Below are 20,925 nucleotides of genomic sequence, written 5' to 3'. Positions count from 1 at the left end.
ACATGTTCCAGCTTGTCTATATCCTTCTTAAATTGTGGTGCCCAAAACTGAACACAATACTCTAGGTGAGGTCTAACCAGAGCAGAGTAAAAAAAAGCCTTGCATGATCTGGACACTATAATTCTGTTGATACAGCCCAAAATCGCATTTGCCTTTATAGCAACCACAACACACTGCTGTCTCATGTTCAATGTATAGTCTACTAAGATCCCTAGATCCTTTTCACACATACTACTGCCAAGACAAGTCTCCTCCAACCTATAATTATGCATTTGATTTTTTTTATTTAAATGCAGAACTTTATATTTATCCCCATTGAAATTCATTAAATTTCTTTTAGCCCAGTTTTCCAGCCTGTCAAGATCATCCTGTATCCTGATTCTGTCTTCTACCCTGTTTGCTACCCCTCCCAATTTAGTGTCATCTGCAAATTTAATAAGCATTCCCTCTATCCCTTCATCCAAATAATTGATAGAGATGTTGAAGAAAACAGGTCCCAGGACAGATCCTTGAGGCACTCCACTTGTCACTGCTCTCCAAAAAGATGAGGAATCATTCACAAGCACTCTTTGGGTGTGATCTGTCAACCAGTTACAGATCCACCTAACAGTCATAGAATCCAAACCACATTTAGACTGAGTGTGTGTGTCCACACCAAGTTCATTCAGCACATTTCCTTTGTAGGAAGTTGTAGTTATTTCTATGGGGAAGACTACAGTTTTGTAGACAAACACATGGCCCTCAGTTTGTGTTAGGATGCCTTCTCATGTTCTTGACCAGCACATGAAGCAACTTATGTAGAAAAGCTCGCAATGCCTAGCCATTTCATGTTTTCCCCTGGGTCCTAGGCTCATCACACTGAGCATAAGACTTTTGTAATGAATGTCAATAAATCAAAAGTAGGTTTACAGCTTACAGATACACACCTAGACAGTATGCTCAGTATGCTACAGCACAGACATTTTGATGCAATAATTCAGAGCAAGAGGTGTCAGTTATCAGAGACTGTTAGACAGACAAAATATTGCAAGAGTGCTAGTGTCTTAAGCATGTGTTATTTAAAGTTTAAAAAACCTTTAATTGCGTTTGTTTGTGTCCTTTATAAAGTTTATATCTCTGCTACCTGGCATTACAAGGTCTCATTTATGTCAGATCCAGCCCTCATAACAAATGAATTTGACACCCCTGATTTAATGTGTCATTCTTATGCTTTGCTTTAGTTCTGTTTTCAGATTTCAGGTTGGTTCCAGATTTCTACAATATAAATCCTATCGCATTGTTTATTGGACACCCTATCCTGTTGACTATACTGATTTACTCTGAGTAGTCCATCTACTTGTTCTGGAAGGAACGCCTACTTGTAGGAGTTCCTTCCAGAACTTGGATTGATTTACTCTGAGTAGTCCACCTACTTGTTCTGGAAGGAACTCCTACTTGTAGGACTCCTACTTGGCAACGAACTGGGCTCCTGTCGAATATTATTTTGGCTGGTACCGAACGCAGCCTCACAATGTGATGCATAAACAGTTTAGCCAGAGCCTTAGCCGTGGGTAGCTGTTTGCAAGGGATAAAATGTGCCTGCTTGGAAAACAAGTCCCCCCCCCCCCCCAAATCACTGTTTTGCCCCTGCTGGGGGGCAGGTCTGTTATAAAGTCCATAGAAATCACCTCCCAGGATTGATTAGAAGTTTCTAGAGACTGAAGCGTCTCGGGTGGCTTGCCTGGACGCAGTTTACTCATCAGGCATGTTTGACACAACCCCACATATTGAGAGATGTCAGATCGCATGTGGGGCCACCAGAACTGCCTTTGAAGCAGATGAAGGGTTTTTAGATACCCAAAATGTCCGGCTAGCCTGGACTCATGCCCAAAATGCAGAACCTCCCCACAGAGGATCTTTGGCACAAAAAGTCTGACCCCCCCAATACCAGCACCCGTTGGTTCCCAATTGAATGGAAGAGTCTTTGGAGATTTCCTCCCTGTCAGCATCCGTGAAAGCCGTTTTAAACTTTGTGATCCATGGCTCTTCCCCCACACTAGTCTCTGCCTTCACTTGGTTTCGCGTCAATACAGCCCCTCCCAGGAGAAAGGGCGTGAACATGGAATCCACCACCTCCTCCCTCTGACTGGCGTGTTGGGGGAGGCGCAATAAGGCATCAGCCAGAGAATTGGTCTTTTCAGGGAAGTGCTGGAGGGTGAAGTGAAACTTAGAGAAAAACTCTGTCCACCTAAGCTGCTTAGTGTTCAGGTTCCAGGGAGTGTGCAGGGCTTCCAGGTTTTTATGATCAGTCCACACCTCGAATGGCACCTGCACTCCCTCCAACCAATGTCGCCAGGTAACTTAATAGCTGCAGCTTCCTTGTCCCACACTGCCCAGTTCCGTTCAGTAGCATTGAATTTCTTAGAAACGTAGGCTAAGGGGTGTAAGTTCCCATCTCCCCCCTCTTGTAGTACTGCCCCTCCGGCAACATCCAAGGCATCAAACTGTATTATAATTTTTTTGTTTTCAACTGGGTGGTGTAAAATTGGTTCAGAGGTGAACAGCTCCTTGAGCTTGTCAAAAGCCCTCTGGCACTCAGCAGTTCACTCTAAATGGGCACTTGGCTTTGTAGTGTCCTGCCCCTTCCCCTTGGTCTTTAACAAGTCTGTGAGGGGTAAGGTTAGTTGGGCAAAATTGGAGAGGAAGGGATGGTAGAAATTCGCGAATCCTAAGAAGGACTGGAGTTGGTGTCTAGTCCGGGGGACTTCCCACCCCAACACGTCTGCCACCTTATGGAGGTCCATCTCCAACCCCCTGGGGAAAATGCGGTAGCCCAAGAAATCAACCTCAGTCTGATGAAGCTCACACTTGGACAATTTAGCAAATAGCTAGCACCTCCCACACCAATTTTATGTGGGAGTCTTTGTCTTTGGAATATAAAAGAATGTCATCCAGATACACTAGGTCCCCCTTAAATAGGTGCTTGTGCAACACTTCATTGATCAAATTCATGAACATCCCAGGAGCCCCCTGGAGCCCAAATGGCATCACCAAGTATTCAAACTGGCCCAACGGGGTGTTAAAAGCAGTTTTGAATTCATCCCCGTCCCGGATGCACACTTGAAAGTAAGCATCTCTCAAATCCAGCTTGGTGAAAAAAATTTCCTTTCGTAGTTTCAACCAGGAGGCACAGCCCCTGCCTCATTCATTGGTCTTGCAGTGGCTCCTTCGGCTTTGGCCATTGGGTCTTCACTCCCCCCCCTGGCATTTTCGGGTCAGGCTTTGGAGTATGCATTCGGATCATCTGGAGGCGATTCTCAGCATCTCCAGCCTCTCACACCCAGGTTGCCAGTGTCACTGGGTTCACACTACGAAGCAACATTTCCAGGATTTGATGATTCAGTCCCAGACAGTATTGCTCAATGAGCACGGCTTCTGGCCTCTCCTGGATTTTAGCCGCATACATCTTGAACTCAACTGAGTACTCCTGTACCAAGCGGGTTCCCTGTTTCAGAGCCTGTAGATTAGTGCAAGCCTTCTCTGCTTCCATGGGGTCTTCGTACTGCCTCTGCAGCACCCACATGAATGCCTGCACATCATGAAGCTTGAGGCCTCTCATGTTGTGGAGCCCCACATACCAGTCGGCTGCCGGTTCTCTCAGCCGCGAACCAATGTAGTCCACTTGGTGCTCATCCGATGGGAAGGTCTGGCCCTAATCCTGAAGAAATTTGTGTACTTGCAACAGGAAAAAAGCAAGCTTCTCTGGGTTACCGTCAAACGTAGCATCCAGCATCTCACGGTGCTGGTTGGGGCCCAGAGTGGGGGGTCCCGGGGCGGGTACTCCAGGGGGAACAGCTGGTGGTTGGTCTGTTGCCACCCCCCCAGCAGGCCAGCTGGCCCCGGCGCTAGACCGGGAGCGACGGGCACCTGGTCTGCCGGACCAGCTGGGGGAACGCCACCACTGCTAGGGTGCTGCAGCCTCAGCTCGTGCTGCACCGTCGTAATGATGAGATGGGACAGGTCCAGCATCATCTCTTGCGCGTCTCTCCACAGTTCCTTTTGCTGTGCTTGGAACTGACACCACAGGCGTTCCAGTTGCTCCTCATCTGCACCACTGGGCGGGTAGGCAGGCTCGTACTGTTGGTCGTACCTTGAGAGGGGAGTCATTATCCAGGATTCCCTTGTCTCAGTGGAGAACCGGGCCCATGAGTAAGAGTCCTGCCAAGGTCTCTCCAGCCCGCACGGATCAGCCCCCCCACTTGCTGCCGTGGTGGGTACTGCCAGCCCTGTCGTGATAGGGGTTTCTTCCGTAGTAGTCACTGCCACGTTCCCGTTGTCATCGTTAGCCATAGTGGGGTACAAGTTTGGGAACTACAGGAGGAGCTTAACACTCTGTCAGAATCCCACAACAATCAGTTCCCAACAACTTTCATTCAAAAGAGTAAAGCTTATTGAGTACAGTAAAGGCAGGTCTTCTGTGCATACATTCTGTGTTAGAAATACCGGAAAACGCACCAGCAGGGAGTTACACATAATTCAAACGGGGCCCCTGATGACCCAGGTCCAATCAGGGCAGAAATACTGGAAAATGCGCCAGCAGGGAGTTACACATAATTCAAACTGGGGCCCTGATGACCCAGGTCCAATCAGGGCATCAGCAAAAGCCCGCCTAAGCTAACAGGTTGACATTCCCAGGGGAAAGCAGTAACAAGGTACCAAGGTCACTAGCTGAGGCTACATAGATAAGAAGAGCATAAGAAGAAACAAAACTTAAGATTCCAGGACAGAAGCAGACCAACATCTCTCCCCCCCACCCCACCAGCCATGGCAGCAACGGCAGAGGCTCAGCTGACACCTATGCGTGTTTACTCAAAGGTGCCAATGCATTCAATGTGATTCACATCCAAAGTAATAAAATTAATTCATGAAGCTTTGCAGCATATGATGTTTTATGGTATTTTAAACAAGAAAAATAAATGTCTGTACATTTGGAAGTTCACTTTTTTATCTCTACATATCTGCATACAATAATGTATTTTATTTACCTCCATCAATTCCTTTTAAGACTATGTCCATATCTCAGCATCTATTTTTCAGGTTCTGTGTCAACATAAGAGTCAGCAAAGCATAGTAATTAGTTAGGATCCGGGAGACCAAGGTTCAAATCCCCATTCTGTTATGGAAGCCTGCTGGGTGACCTTGGGCCAGTCATACACACTCAGTCTAGCCAAAATGGAGGTAGAGGAATACAGCATAAGGCAATTTAGGTGCCCCACTAGGGAAAAGGCAGTGTTTAAATGAAGTAAATAAATAAATAAATGAGACTGTATTCTCAATCACCATTTCCCTTTATGCAGATTCAAGTACAGTTCATTCTATCAAATGTACAAATATTTGCTGCATTCATATTATACTTCCAGCAACCAATTTTAACACAAAATGCCAGCCAAGGCTTTTAACTTAAGGTGCCTAGCATGGAGAATGTTTCAAGAGTTTTGAAAATGTGTTGTTCATGGGTCCCTCTCACTTGTGCATCACGGCATCAGTTTCTCTTCACTTCCCACCCAGTATACATTGAGAGTGATATTCAAAAATCAAACATTAAGTCTCTTTATTCAAGAAGTATGACTTGAAGTGTATTATTTCCACACACAGTCACTCACGTACATGACAATGTGTCTGTCCACTCATCCCCAAGTGAATAATTCCTTCCTATGAGGTTAGTCAGAAAATGCCACTGTAATTCTGTACTAGCTTAAGCCAACTGTAATTGTGTAACATAGCAAGGAACAGAACTCACAGAATTAGGCACCTACAACAAGTTCCACGACAATCTATGCATTCCTTTAAATACTGATCCCATAACAAGATCACAGGACTGGAATGGCACCATGTAACTCAACCCAGACCATACACGGATTCCAGCACACAGTGCCTGCCTCCTCCTGAGCATCATAGCCTGCTTTTAAAAAGAGTCTTAATAGGAAACATAAACAAAATGCACAACAGGAAGCACGACAAAGAAATGAGAGGAAATTAGGTCACTAACATATCAAACTTACCTTACCAGTGCATCTGGTTTGCTTAGCTGGTTATTGGGAATACAGTTTTCCATCAAGTCTTTGTGTGCACTTGGGCTCTTGCTAGCACACTTCTGTTTTTTGTCATTCTTAATAGATGAGGAAGGGATACTCCCGTTAGTTGCACTGTGGCTGCGAGGTGAGGAGTTCACAACGCCGCTGGCATTTTTGTAGTTTTTGGACGAGGCAGTGCATGAGTCCTCTTTTAAGAGGTTTTCTGTACTTCCCACAAGATCATTATTTAATCTTTTGCTATTGATATGGTTCTCCATGTATTCGATTTCCTGTATTTTAGAGTCTACAGGTTGCAAAATATTGTTATTTATTCCAAGGTTATGTTTTTTGGCATCTTTGTCTTTTTCTTTCCCCTTTTCCCTGTATTCCAGTTCTGGTAATGTTGTAGATAATTTTTTATTGGCTGGAATACCCCCATTGTGCTGCAAAAGTATTGAGGAATCCATATCAGACAGTCCTTTGGCTGCTGGAAAAAAGTCAAAAGGAAAAAACCCACAATTAATGTTTTTAAATATACTAACAACAATGAACTTGTCATCTTTACCAGGTATGTACTTGTTTTAAAGGGAAAAAACATGGGAGGGTTCTGAGGAGGGAGAAGAAGGGCTTCTTTTTTCCAGTGGAAGATCCTCCACTGAGTAAGAACCAGTCCGGGTTTGCTCTCTGGTATACAGTGTAGATCTCAAACTAAACAGAACTGTTTTGGTAACTAAGCATATGTCTGATCAGACAACTCTTGAAGAACAATTCTGAGCAACTTGACAGCTTGCCTTCTGGTTCCAGCAGCACAATTAGTTCAATAAAGATCTACACTTGGGACCACTTCTGTAAAACTTAAAAAGAATTCAGAATGCTCACTTAACCTGCTTCCTAAGAGAGAAAAAGTGACAAGGTTTCTGTGTTTCCTTTTTGCAGAAAGTAATTTAGTCAACTGATTCAAATGGCTTCAAAAATCTAGTTAACACAGAGCATTCATGTCTAGGTCCCCATTGATCCAACAAACAACTATTTTACTCCTTTGATTACAGAACTCAAGAAATGCCTTTCAAACTAATTCTGGTAAGGCTAATTTTCAGAACTGAAGAGTAAAGTGCTTAGAAAAATACAATTATCAGAGTTAAGAAGCCATTGCACAAGCACTGCAGCATGCTCCCCAGTATAACCACGTACAGACTGGCTGCTGTTCAGCAGCAACAGCCCAACTTTATAGTAGTCACACAAACATTTTAAGGAGCAATGCTAAACAGGTCTACTCAGATCTATTCAATGGGGCTTACTCTCCAGGAGAGTGTTCTTAGGATTGCACAGTTAGAGACCTTTAAGCCACCATGCCAGGTTACTTTTAACACTGAACAATGATGTTCAAATACCAAGTTTGTCATTTAAGATTAGCTATGACGCTGCCTGTTTTACACAATTAAAAATATTTTGGTTTCACTTTTTTCATTTTGCATTCAGCATTCATAGTATGAAGTATTAACAATTGTTACAACAGTGGCCTCAATCCTCTGACTAAATCCCATGGTTCATAGCAAGGCACACAGTTTGATCCTGCCTACTGTTACCAGGGGGGGGGGGGATCCAGCTGATTTGAACAGAAACTACTTTCTACTATCGTTAGAACTGCTACCTTAGCTACACGACTTTTGCTGGACTGAGACCTTTGTTTAAAAGGGCAGCTCACTTAAAGCTGTTAATATACATTTGAGCATTTATATTTTGTATACCAAGAAGCTGAACAAAATAGCCAGGCTCTAACTTACTAGGTTTGTACACTCCCAACTCCATTCAGCAAACTTTGAAACACTCCCCCAACTTCTGGCTGTTCCTTCATTGGAAAAGCCACTTACGCTGGATGAAGGCTCAAACTTTGCAGAGCTGAGTAATACATTACTATATTTACAAGAACTGTTCTTTTCAGTTTAGTAATACTAGATAGTGCTGTAGTATATACAATGTATACACCTCACAATAATCAAACATTCTACTTAATACCTGGGCAAATGAACAAACAATTACTCTGAACATTAGTAAAACAAATTCAGGTGGGTAGCTGTGCTGGTCTGAAGCAGCAGAACAACGTTTGAGTCCAGTGGCACCTTTAAGACCAACAAAGTTTTATTCAAGGTATAAGCTTCCATGTGCATGCACACTTCTTCAGAAGTGCAAGGTGCCACTGGACTCAAACTTTGTTCATTAGTAAAACAATATGAAATAACACAGATATTTCATCACATTAAGAATCCACCATATTATTCTATCGTCTCTGATAAGGAACTGAGAATTAATGACTTCAAGTTCTTCTAATTTCATAGGTTAATGAAGCACTGAGTATGATCTGCTAGAGGCTCCCCCATGGCTCTCTGAAAGCTTACGGCATGCAAATTGGGAACCAGCCTCCTTTTCACTCTTATGAAAGCTATTTCCCTTCTGCTCCCAATGATGCGTGCTCAGATACAAGTGTACAGTTAAAAATCATGGCTAAAGCAAAAAGAAAGAAAAAGAAAAAAAACAGATTCCTTTGTAACAATGCTTTGCAAACCACCTTTATCAAAACTATGGTTACAGTCTCTGGTTTACAAGGGAAAAAGCACTTGCATGCATATTAGCTTACTGGCCACCTAACTGCAGGACTGCACAGACAGTGAACAAGTGAACCATAAAAAGTGAACATTTTTTGTCCTTCTTGACAAGAAGAAAAATAAAACCATTCCCAAGAAAACTAAAAACGGTGGTACAGCTGAAAAAAATCACAGCACAGCAAGGGTACTCAAACGATAAGAAGATGGGAGCTGTCAGAAAAACTCTCAGAGAAAATGTTGCTATCATGGCAAGGTATAGAGGAAACAGAATGGCATCTTGAAGTACACTCAGAGGCCAATTGTTCTATGCAGGAAGAGGGCAGGAGTGCCAACTTGTCAACTCTTGAACTCTAAATGTTTTTGAAGAAGTTCTACAGAGGTAGAGAACACAATTATGGGACTAGGGATGGGCAAGAACCAGCTCACGAGCCAAAATTTGGCATGAGCTTGTGCTGGTTCAGAGCCCCTGAACTGATGTTCGGTGAAGGCACCTTCCCTGAACATTTACCAGACTTCTGTCTAGTTCAGCTGTTCTGGCCATTTAAACCTAACAACTGAGCGGCATGGGTCCGCAGCTGACATGTTAGGTTTAAATGGCTGTGAGCTATTTCAGCCTAACTGCTGATGGGTGCACCCCCCCCCCCGCCCGCTGTTAGGCTGAAATGGCTGTGAGCCATTTGACCAGTGGGTTTCCCTTCCCCCCAGTTGGAGGGGGGAGGGAGCGAAACAGAAAGCTTAAATGGCTGCCAGCCATTTAAGCCTTCCCAAGCAATTCCCTTCTCCCAGCTGCAGCTTGCCACAGCCAGGAGAAAGGGGGAACTGAACTCACCAGTTCAGGCCTTTTGGGTCAGTTCCGTTTGGGGACCCTGAACCGCATTTTTTTGGTTTATGCCCATCCCTATATGGGACTGCAAAGAGACCATGAAGAAGCACGGTTTGCAAGCATCATGTTCTGTGTCACTGAACATGTAAAAGCAACGATGATTAGCAGTGCAAAGTGAAGAAGGTAAAGAAACTGATTCAGAGAGGAAGCACAAGTCCACAAGGCTGGCTCCAAATTCAAAAACCATGGTTTGCGGGGAGCTACTAGTGTTAACTCAGTGCCATGCCAGTCAAAAAGCAGCCACTTACCTTCCTCTGCTTCTTTCTCTTGCCTTTGTAGCATCTGCTGTTCTGGCGGTAAAGCTTGCTGAAGAAGTTGCATGTAAAATTCATTCTCTTTCTGCACCTCCTTTTGTTTTCTTAACCGCATCTTATAGCTGACATAACTTTTGAAGCCAAAGCCCAAAGTCACCACAGGATAGCCAATACTGGATGCAGGGTGGAATACAAAAAGACAACTGTTAATAGAGACAAAAGCACATTGGTAAACTACTGAAGTGTTCAGATGTAACAAAAAATATCAGGATTACAATGCACACCAAAAGCTCTGATGCTCACAGAAAGGAGTGAATATCACTTTGGTATTTACTCACAAGTTAAATTGTGATCATTTATATGTCAAGGCAAACAAGAAATGAAGTCCTGGAACAAAGTAATGATTATCACCACCACAGGATATCAAGAGAAATGACAATGCAATTATCTCACATGTATCACTTCAATGACAAACTAACTTTACTGGTCATGGGAAGACATTCACATCTGAGTGTTAGGACCTGACAATACTTAAGGTAAAGCAAAAGGCAAGCAAAACTCAAGCAGGCAGTACAAGCTAAACAAGCTGAAATCAGTTAGCAACTTAAGAGATTCATCCCCTAGTCAATCAGTTTGAGTGCTCACCCTCCAAATTTCTGCCCTGCTAAGTCTTCACCCTGAGAATCTTTATAAGAACTGCTTTCACCCAACACCCTTCTCTGCAGCCAAGCTGCTGAGCTTCAGCAGATCTACATTTCTCCGCACAGGAGTATACTGCGTGATTGCAAAAATGCCAATCTGAAGAATACTAATTACTGGTAAGCAGCACCTTCCCCCCCCTGGAGTATACTGCGTGATTGCAAAAATGCCAATCTGAAGAATACTAATTACTGGTAAGCAGCCCCCCCCCCCGGTAAACCACAGATATGAAATGACTATATAAGTTCTATGTTGGGCACCCCCTGAAAACAACCCGGATATTATAGCTGGTTCAAAACGAGGAAGCCTGGTTACTGTTAGGGGTGGCTACTGGCAACACATCTTGCCTATTTTAAAACATCTTCTTTGGCTGCCACTCAATTTCAAGCTCAGTTCAAGGTATTGGTCATAACTCTAAAAGCCCTTCACAGCCAGGGATCCTGATATCTAAAGATCCCTCTCTCCCTGTATGCCCCCATGTGCCAGTTATAATCTTCAACCTTCTACCTTCTGGGTATTCCCTCACTAGATGTTGCCCTTCAGGCATCAATGAGGCCTATGCTTTCTCAGTACTGTTCCCATGATATCGAATGGGCTCCACTGAGGAGGTGAGGTGGGCACTGTAAGGGTATTTTATTTATCAGAGCTTTAAACGGGATGTAAATTGCATGACATTATATTAGGTGAGATAGCATGGGGATTGGGGGTTTCACTGTTAATTGATGTTTTTTGTTATGGATTATAAAATGCCTCAAGTCATGAGGAAAGGTGGGATTTCTAGGGAATTCTAGGTGGGATCCAAGCCTATGGTTGCACTTGCCCATGGTAAGCCAATTCTGCCTACCAGTGGCAAGCATAAACCACAGTTTGCCAGTTTAGATGCAATGGGAAACTACTGGCTGCTTGAAAGCCTGGAGTAACCAGCAGATATGACCATGTAAGGAGAGAAGGAAAGGCATAAAACGTGTTCATAGGATTGGAAATGATGTGTATGAATTGGCATACAGTTTGTGCAAGGAGGGCAATGCCCACTTCCTCCAGGATGTCAGAGTACTATGCTACCTTTATGAAAAGCACATCCCCCACACATGGAAGTTATGCGCCTGGATGGCCATGAGCTTCAGTTAACCCAAGATGCTGAATACAGTTTGACCTGAGTTGTAGTAGAAAGTGCTCTTGCAGAACAGTTCTCAGTTCAGAAGCCTTGGGTAGAAAGAAACTGCCTAAGAACAGCAACATTTTCTATTATTTTCTCCATTGCACCTTCACAATATTGGAACACTTATGTTATATTAAAGGAACACATTAATTCTCTGGTACGGGCAATATTAGTTACCCTAATTAATTAGAGTTCAACAGTCCACTAATTCTGTTAAAGTGATAGTCCTGGGCACACTTCTGCGAACTGAACCTTGCTGACTCCAATGGTGCTCTGCTGGCAATTAATATGCCTACAATCATGAACTTCAACAAATTAATTTAGCAGCTATTTTACTATATTTACAGTCCATGACCAGAAAAATAACCATATCCTGATAAAATATAAAATTAAGGTATGCAAATATAAAAGTGTATAAAAGTAAATTGGTACTAATACAAATACAGTAGTTTCTAACAGAATTTCTAATATAGAATACAATCAGCTACTATCTTCCACATTGAGTTGGGAAATATATATAGAACACAGTTTAATCGCTTGGGAGCAAAATTTAGCAACTTTCCGGGGGATCTCTATACTCACATCTGAGAGAAGTATGTTAACGATCCCAGAGTCGGAGGTGTCAGGAGGACAGACCTCAAGTAACGGGGAGATAAGGGCAGTACAAATTTCATTATAGAAAGAAGAGTGAAGAAAGACATTGCCATTAACTCTATCTCACCACTGCTACAAGGGCAAAATCTCTCAGTCCGGGCAATTTTGTTATATATGCCCTCAATAACTGAAGATGGCAAAGCTAAAAATCTAGCAAGGGTGAAAGCTCTTCTTTGATTGACATTTTCAAGATTGTAAAGATAGGAGGCCAGAATGAGAAGAAAACGTTTATGAGGAGCAACAATAAAATTAGATGTTTTTGAAATGTCAGACTGACGTTCAATGTCTTCCACTCTCTGTCTCAAAGATTGTCTAGCTAAATCTCCCCCCCATCCGCAGAAGAGCTGCAGAATAAAATCCAAGCTAGCAGCTATTTTAAAATCACAACTATAAATCAAGCAAAGTGCTAACAGCAGTAAAAAATAATCATGGAACAATGCATTAACAAAGGGATCTTGTGGTTCTAATCATTCCCTATAATACCATCCGAACGTTCCATGTAACCAACTACCACCAAATTGTCAGCACTGAAACCTCACTGAACAAGGAAGTCTAAGGCAATTTTGATATTATCAAAGCACAAGGTAAGCCATTCTATGGAGGAATGAACATATACTAAAGGTAGTGTGAGTTCCTTCTCACTTTTTGCTGTTATTGTGCAGCTGTGGTTCAAAGAACAACATGTATACAGAAAGGGCTTCTGAAAGTTCAGCCTGAGTAATTGCCTTTAGTCCCTGCACACTGCTGAAACCAACCCCTACCCAACAGACAACGCAATAACCATTAGACCGGTTGTTCTCACAACAGGTGTTATTAAAAAAAATGCCGCTGGACAGAAGAGTCAACCAAGGCCACAAGAAGTCTCCTGTAGTTAAAAGCTTCAGATCTGATTTGCAGGCTGGTATGGGGCCCTCACTGCAATCTTGGTTGTACAATTCAGTTCCAAGTCCTTTGAAGAATTAAGAGTCCACAAATACCATCGCTGCACATCTGTAGCATATGAAGACTGAAGTCTGCTTTGTAATGAGAAATGAGGTCATGAATTCTGAAAAAAAAACCTCACAAAAACGAAAATGTTTGGAGAACACTTACCAGTGTGCAGCAAAAGGTCGACAAAGGTCTACATGAAAGTTTTTGAGATCTTTAAATCTAATTGCTGCTTCAATATAAACAAATAGTATCCACAGCGATACTGTTGGTAAACACACTCCCCTCTCTATTGGGAACAGACAAAAAACCAAGCATCATTAACATATAAAAAGAAACCAGAACTCCTAAGTCAGTGCTTTTAGGAATTAAGAAATCAACAGCACTTTTGTTATGACACATCTAGAACTGAGCTATAATAAGATGCCCTTTTCAAAATGTGTGTTTAAAACCCTGTACATTTGGTCTTCCAATATGTTCAATTGGTTCTGCATTATGTTTAAGAAAGAGCAGTTCATTTACTTAAGATACTTATATCCCACCACTGAGGCCTAATAGGTCCTGAAGGGAGATTAGCCATTTAATATAAATAAATAAAATAAAAATAACATTTAAAAATAAAACCACATCAAAATTAAACAGAAAGCCTATCAAAAAGAACACCACAGTTGCCCATTCAAAATAAAGTTAACCAAACTCAGACCCCTGCTGAAACCAACGAAACACATCCTAGTTCTTGAATGACATCAGTGAGGAGGCCATACGGGCCTGGCTGGGGGGGGGGGGGGTCCTACAAATTTGGTGCCACACTGAGGAGGCTCTTTATTGTGTTCCCAAAGCACAGATGGTGGTGGCACACACAGCAGGGCCACTAACCATAGCACATGTGTTTGGGAAGATTCATATGGAAAGAGCAGACAGATATTTTAATTATGGCAAAGTGTACCTACCCAGTGCTAGTCCTATTCTGCACTCCCCTCAAAAAGATCAAACCTGAGTTACACACTTGTACATCCACTGAAGTCATTGGGCTTAGAAGGATACAACTCTGCTTAGGACTACACTGATAATCACTCATACATCCCTCCTACATCTAGAATGTTGCCATCTCAGACATGAGATGGTGCAGCATGGATACTGAGACTAAACCAGAAGTCAGGAAAACCCTCATGAGACAAGCTACACATTCTCAGCCTCACCCCACTTTCTGCAACACGGGAGCAATGACACAGTCTTATATTTCAGGGGTATAAGGATTACACAAGAATGCCTTGAACGCTTGAAAATACCAAAGAAACCCTAAATGTTATATAATATTTTACACCAGGGCTGCCAAATTTGGATATACATTTTTGTACCCAGTAAGTGAACTTTGCAAAATTTGAACACGTTTCGGCAAAGACAATTTGGAAAAAAGGAGAAATAGCTTGAGGAAGGAGGGAGAAAGATTTAGGAATGAAAATCAACTCTGGCTTGATTAATGCTTCCAATTCCTCTAAACCAAGTACTGAAACCCACTTTAAATCCATGGTTTCAGGCTCAGTTTGTATATACAAGGAATGGGGAATCAAAACACAAGAGAGGAAGGAGGAGCCACATGGAAGCAGTTCCCATATTACAGTGGCTAAATCCCTTTTAGCGGGGTTCTTCGTTTCACACAGTAGCTTGGTTCAGATATCACATTCTTGATTAAGGATGGGCACAAACCAGCTCATGAACTAAAGTTCATGATTAATTTTGGCCGGTTCATGGTTTGCAAACTGAAGCTTGAGGCAGGTCAACCAGCATGAACTTTCTACAAATTTTCAAGCAGTTCTCAGAGGTTTGTCCTGGTTGGTGAAGGGATACATTTCCAGACAGACTGTCTCTGCTCAAACAAAAGGTTTACCAAACTTCAAAGCACCCTCCCACACCTTCAGTTTCTACTGCAGAGATTCTCTGGGACACTGGTTCTGTTCTGCTGAGCTTCTATTGCCCTTGCTTTTTTGCTGTTTTTTTCCTCCACTGGAAACAATGGAGGATGGGGCACCTACTTTCAGGGGACATAACTTGGACCCCATACATCCAATCCTCATCAAACTTGGAGAAAGGTAGAGGAGAGTCATCTAAAGATTCCTGGCAAGTTTGGTGTCTCTAGCATGCCAGGGGAGTGTTCGACCACATCACAAACCTCATTGGCTCTTAGCTCTTAAAAGTTCATGATGGTTCATGGTTCACAATCCGGGCACACCACAAACCTTCACAAACTACATTTTCCCAGTTTGTGCCCATCCCTATTTCCACTGGTGGACCTTCTGATGGCACCTGGTATTTTTGGCTACTGTGTGACAGAGGGTTGGACTGGATGGGCCACTGGCCTAATCCAACATTGACTTCTCTTATGTTCTTATGATCTTTCAAACCATCCTAGTAACATTTGGCTGCACAAATCACACACTTAGGGCAAGTATAGTGTTTCTTGCCACCTAGGCATTTCCCAGCTGGAATAGAGGGAACTGGTTGGGCAATAAGGGATCATCTCATTGGCCCTGCCAATGCTGCAAATGAATCCACAAAAAAGTCTGTCTACACAGACTGATTGTGGCATATTTATGGCGGAAAGAACCAATATGCTTCCATTTCATGAAGCTTCCCACTAAAGCCTTTTGGAGGATGTTCTTTAAAATGAGTGCCTATTTACAAGCCAGGCCCTGTGCACATGGTTCCTGCACCCAAACATTATAGTGTAGCCTGAGAAGAAACCACAGGGAAGAGGCTTTCATGCTGCTAGCAATGCACATATTATCCCTGTGAGCATGTGCTGATTTTGTCACCAAATGACTTCCAGAATGAAAACATCACAATGTTTGTTATTGGCTTATTCTGGAGATCCTTTACACACCAATAGTTTTCAAATAGTGTCCCTTGAAACCTTGTGAATTACCAAGGACAGCCAGTTTGGTGTAGTGGCTAGGAGTGCAGACTCTAATCTGGGAGAACCAGGTTTGATCCCCCACTTCTCCACATGCAGCTGCTGGGGTGATCTTGGTTCAGTTACAAGTTGTTTCAGAGCTGTCCTCTCATGAGCAGTTCTCAAAAGAGCTCTCTAAGTCCCACCTACATCACAGGGTGTCTGTTGTGGGGAGGGGAAAGGAAAGGAGATTGTAAGCCACTCTGAGACTCCTTCGGGTAGTGAATGGCAAGGTATAAATCCAATCTCCTCCTCCTCCAATAAGAAAAATGGCCAATAAGTTTCCATTTAAAAGGCAACCTGCCCACCACTATCAAATTCACCCTGTAACATGCTTAAGGCTTTGCTTAATTTTGCAAGGGCCAACTGCAAAGCCCAAAAGGCCTGGCCAGGACTCAACATGAACCAAATTCTCTGATGGAAGTTCCATGGCAGGCATGTTAATGTAGACCAGCCAGAGCTTCAGACACATTTCATTTTCTTCTAAAGCAGTTGTGGAGGTGGGGTGGAGGGGATCAACTCTTCCTTCCCCTCTGCACACTCCATTTCTGCCTCCTTTACAATGTGGATATTTTCCAGTGGGAGAACAAGACAGTTCGTCAGTCTTTTTCCCTCCTGGGGGCAGCAGCAGCTCAGAGTAGCTTATTTGGGAAATGGCCAGGGAGAAGAAAATATCCCCTGTTCAAAAACCCACTGCACCCTCAGTAATCACTGTTGACATTAAAGACATTTGGAGATCAGATCTTCAGCATCTCATCTAGTTGTGCCATTAGTCAAGCCAACCATGGGATCATGAGCATGGTACATGTAAGCACATTAAGGATATTTCAAGACTGAATTTAATTTATTTATTAGATTACAGGAAGATTGTAAGCCACTCTGAGCTCTAAAACAAGACTTTTGCAAAAATAACCATATACATATCTTACATTGCTGCTCCAATATTTACATTTAGAAAGGGCAATGTTAACAAATTAGATGACCTACCTGTATGCCAGACATATTGTACCCAAACATATGTGCTGGCAGCGAAAAACAGCCATTGTATTGGTATGAAGAGTAGGCATATAATATTGGACGTGAATGCTACACAAACGAAAAATACTGAAAAGGCCTATAGGAAAGGGAGGGGGAGAGGGGAAGAGAGAGAATGTTAACATTTTCATACATTCCAAAAAATTTAAATGATGCATGGCAATAATCTTTTATTTAAGCTTTTAAAAATGTTTTACATTCCTAAGGGAACCTTATGAGATGCAACAAAGCTTACTTTTAGAACAGTATAGATTGCTTACAGGTAGAGCCAATGAGCGCCAACGGACTAAACATTTGTTTCAGAGATGCTTTATGCTTCTAATGCCACAATGTTTACTGGTGTGCTGACACTTCTAGAAACGAGAGAAAATAAAGCAGTTTTCTGTTCTACATACCAGTCCTTGGTATCTGAAGGAATCATAAACACTCCTGATGAAAAGCCAGAACGGCCAAAGATATTCAAATCTGAACTCCAACACAAAATCAGCCAGCAGGACAAGGGCCCAGACTACCAGAAATTTCAGGTACAAAAAAGTACTGGAAAGCAAGAGGAAAAGCAAAACATTAATTTAATATATACAGAATATACACAACTAGTTCATAGACATATTCAAACCATGGATCAACCCAGGTCACCTGCTATTTGAGACACAACCCCTGGAATTTCCAGTAAAAGTATCTGGAACCTTCTTCATACAAAGCATGTGCTCTACCGCTGAGCCCCCACCCTTTTGCAAACACAAAAGCAGCGAAACATCACACCTTTTCTTGTTCAGAATAAATATATGGGGATAACCCTATTCCATAAAGAGAGATGTATATTGAAAATGACACTGCATAAGAACTTAAGTGTGCTGACTTAAAGTTACACACAGAAAAGTTTGCATGTGTTGTTATTTTCCAGTTAGAGAAAATGTATATCTATGCAGCTGCCAGAGCAAGACTTCTGTAGCTTTTCAAATATGTTTGTGCCATTACTTTTCTCTAGAGAACTAAAGTTCCTCTAGCAGATCTTTCCTCATGTATTGCTACGATTACAGATTTTGATTTACAGTCCTCTGGTATCTGTTTACAATACTCGCATAATGCATAATTTGCACAAAGATTACAAAAGTTCAGAGCTATTCATCACTACACAAACATAGTGAGAAATACACAAGGAAGCTATGAAAGTGTCTTATGCATGAATTCTGAATCCGTATGCAGTTAAAAAATTCAAAACTCAGAAAGCTCAGAGAACCAGATCAATGCAAAGTATGCAGCTCAACTACATTCTAGTATCTGAGCAAGTAATAAAAAGTATACATTTGCTTAATTTTATTAAAATCTAGTAAGAATTCCTACTCAGATGAAACAAATTTATTCAGAAAGCAATCAAATGACAGCAAGTGATTTGTTTCTAGCAGAAGCAACATTTAGTCCGCTTGTGAGACCAGCTCACACGACATCAGGATATTCACTGGATGTGCTTTTTATTAGCAATTTTTTATTTGACTAAACTCAAAGCCCTTTCATGGACTTCAAAAGTGCCAGGTATTTATGAGAAGAATTGTCTGAAACATTTCTCCATGATGATATTGCAAAGGTAAACAGCCCAAACACCTGCAGACATTAACCATTCTGTGTGACAGCTCCATTGATGCCAGCTACATATCTGCTCTGGGATGAGGTCAGAGGATCACCCTTTTCCACCACATTCAGAAGTCTCACTCATCATTCTTGATATGCAGAGGGAGTCTCTGTTGTTACCAAATTTAGTGTTGTTTTATTTTTATGTTTTCCTCTCTTACACAGTCTCCCCCAGTCTGTTATGTGAGGAGTTTTGTATTGTAAGCCCTTTAAAAGATATAGATCCAAATCAACAAACACTATTAGCCATTCTGACAGCCCTCAAGACACAGGTGGCAAAAGGATATATATTCAAATAAAACATGTTTGCAGTCAATCACGGCATCGTAAGTGGTAAGGAATTATACAGGAAGATACTTTTCATTGATGGTGAAGTAAGTACATAAACACAGTCTGTAAGGGATGACAACAGATACCCAGGTGTAGACTGTTTTCTGCAATCCATTTCAAAATTTCAATAAATGGATGGATGAGTTTATGACAGTAAGGTTTGTATTATTTCTCCATGCTTTTCCAATAAGCAAGTTAGAATTCAAAGAAACATTTGAGACGTAAATCCACAAGTGAGCTCATTAATGCAAAAAAAAAAGGGGGGGGTTGACTTTACCTGTAACTGTTGTTCATCGAGTGGTCTTCTGTGAAGGCACACATGGAGACTACGCAGTCACAGGCCAGCCATGGAAGAGCTAACAAGCTTTGCAAACAGCCTTTGAATGCTCCACCCTGCCCCTGTCTCAGTGTATTTCTTTTTCCGCCCAAAGGGTCATGTGACGGGGCAGGGTGAGAACTCTGTCCTCAGTTCTCCCTTCACCAGCATGAGGGCTATGATTGACCTGAAACGATAAACAGCCCACAGCAGGGAAAGGAGGGAAGGATGTGTGCCTGCACAGAAGACCACTTGATGAACAACGGTTACAGGTAAGGGCAACTCTGTTTTCATTGCCGTGGCTTCTGTGCAGTCCCACATGGGAGAATAGCAAACTCACTACCAAGGAGCTGGGTGCGAGCTGATTAACAGAAGATCGACTGAAGAACCGCTTTCCCCACCGATGCCTCCTTATGAGTGTCCACATCCATGGAGTTGTGTCACACAAAGGTAGGGAAGGATGTGTGCCTGCACAGAAGACCACTTGATGAACAACGGTTACAGGTAAGGGCAACTCTGTTTTCATTGCCGTGGCTTCTGTGCAGTCCCACATGGGAGAATAGCAAACTCACTACCAAGGAGCTGGGTGCGAGCTGATTAACAGAAGATCGACTGAAGAACCGCTTTCCCCACCGATGCCTTCTTATGAGTGTCCACGTCCATGGAGTTGTGTCACACAAAGGTGAATGGTATTGACCATGCAAGATGAGAAAGCTGCTGAACAACCTTGAGCTCTGGTGGAATGTGCTTTGATGTCAACGGGACAAGGCACCTCAGCTACAGTGTATGCTGCCTGGATTGTGCTAACCACCCATCTTTAAATGGACAGAGGTGATCCTGATTTCCCTTTGTTAACCCCTTTGAAACAAAGAAATATTTGACTTTTCTGAAGTGTTCTGTACATTCTAAATAAAAGAGAAGGGCTCTTCTAACAACTAGTGTGTGAGAGGTTCTTTCAGCCGTGGAGGTAGGAAAAGGGTAACTGGTAAGGTTTCTTGGTCAATAAAAACTTGGAGACAACCTTGGGTAGAAAATTGAGGCTGGGGTTCATAACCACCTTATCTGGGTAGAATTTGGTGAAGGGTGGATTCACACCTGAGGGTACTCAACTCACTAACTCTACATGCAGAGGTGACAGCCACTAGAACAACCATTGGCACTTACTGTGAAGGGTCCTTCTCCTCTGAGGAAAGGAGGACATCTTGGGTGTTTCCCACCAACCAATCAGGGAGGCAGGAATCAACTTTCTTCCTCAAAGAATCATAGAGTTGGAAGGGGCCATACAGACCATCTAGTCCAACCCCCCGCCCAATGCAGGACCAACCTAAAGAATCTCTGACAAATATTCATCCAGCCTCTTCTTGAAAGCTGTCAGTGAAGGGGAGCTAACCACCTCTCCAGGCAGCTGATTCCACCTTTGAACCACTCTGACC

At 42.6% G+C, this 20,925-nt stretch overlaps 1 protein-coding gene across 2 annotated transcripts in view; it reads right to left on the bottom strand.

Moving 5' to 3' along the window:
• Nucleotides 1-20,925, bottom strand: part of TMEM57 (transmembrane protein 57) — a 122,515-nt gene that overhangs the window by 53,160 nt on the left and 48,430 nt on the right. For both annotated transcript variants that reach the window (XM_015411655.1, XM_015411656.1), the window contains exons 2-6: nucleotides 17,613-17,754; nucleotides 17,170-17,296; nucleotides 13,398-13,521; nucleotides 9,788-9,966; nucleotides 6,042-6,540 (exon numbers count right to left, since the gene is read on the bottom strand). In XM_015411655.1, coding sequence (XP_015267141.1) covers nucleotides 6,042-6,540; nucleotides 9,788-9,966; nucleotides 13,398-13,521; nucleotides 17,170-17,296; nucleotides 17,613-17,754 — 1,071 coding nt within the window. The remainder of the gene's footprint in view (nucleotides 1-6,041; nucleotides 6,541-9,787; nucleotides 9,967-13,397; nucleotides 13,522-17,169; nucleotides 17,297-17,612; nucleotides 17,755-20,925) is intronic.

Source organism: Gekko japonicus, unplaced genomic scaffold, assembly GCF_001447785.1.
Source record: "Gekko japonicus isolate JY-2015 unplaced genomic scaffold, Gekko_japonicus_V1.1 scaffold62, whole genome shotgun sequence".
NCBI lineage: Eukaryota > Metazoa > Chordata > Lepidosauria > Squamata > Gekkonidae > Gekko > Gekko japonicus.
This window is presented reverse-complemented; position numbering and strand designations above follow the sequence as displayed.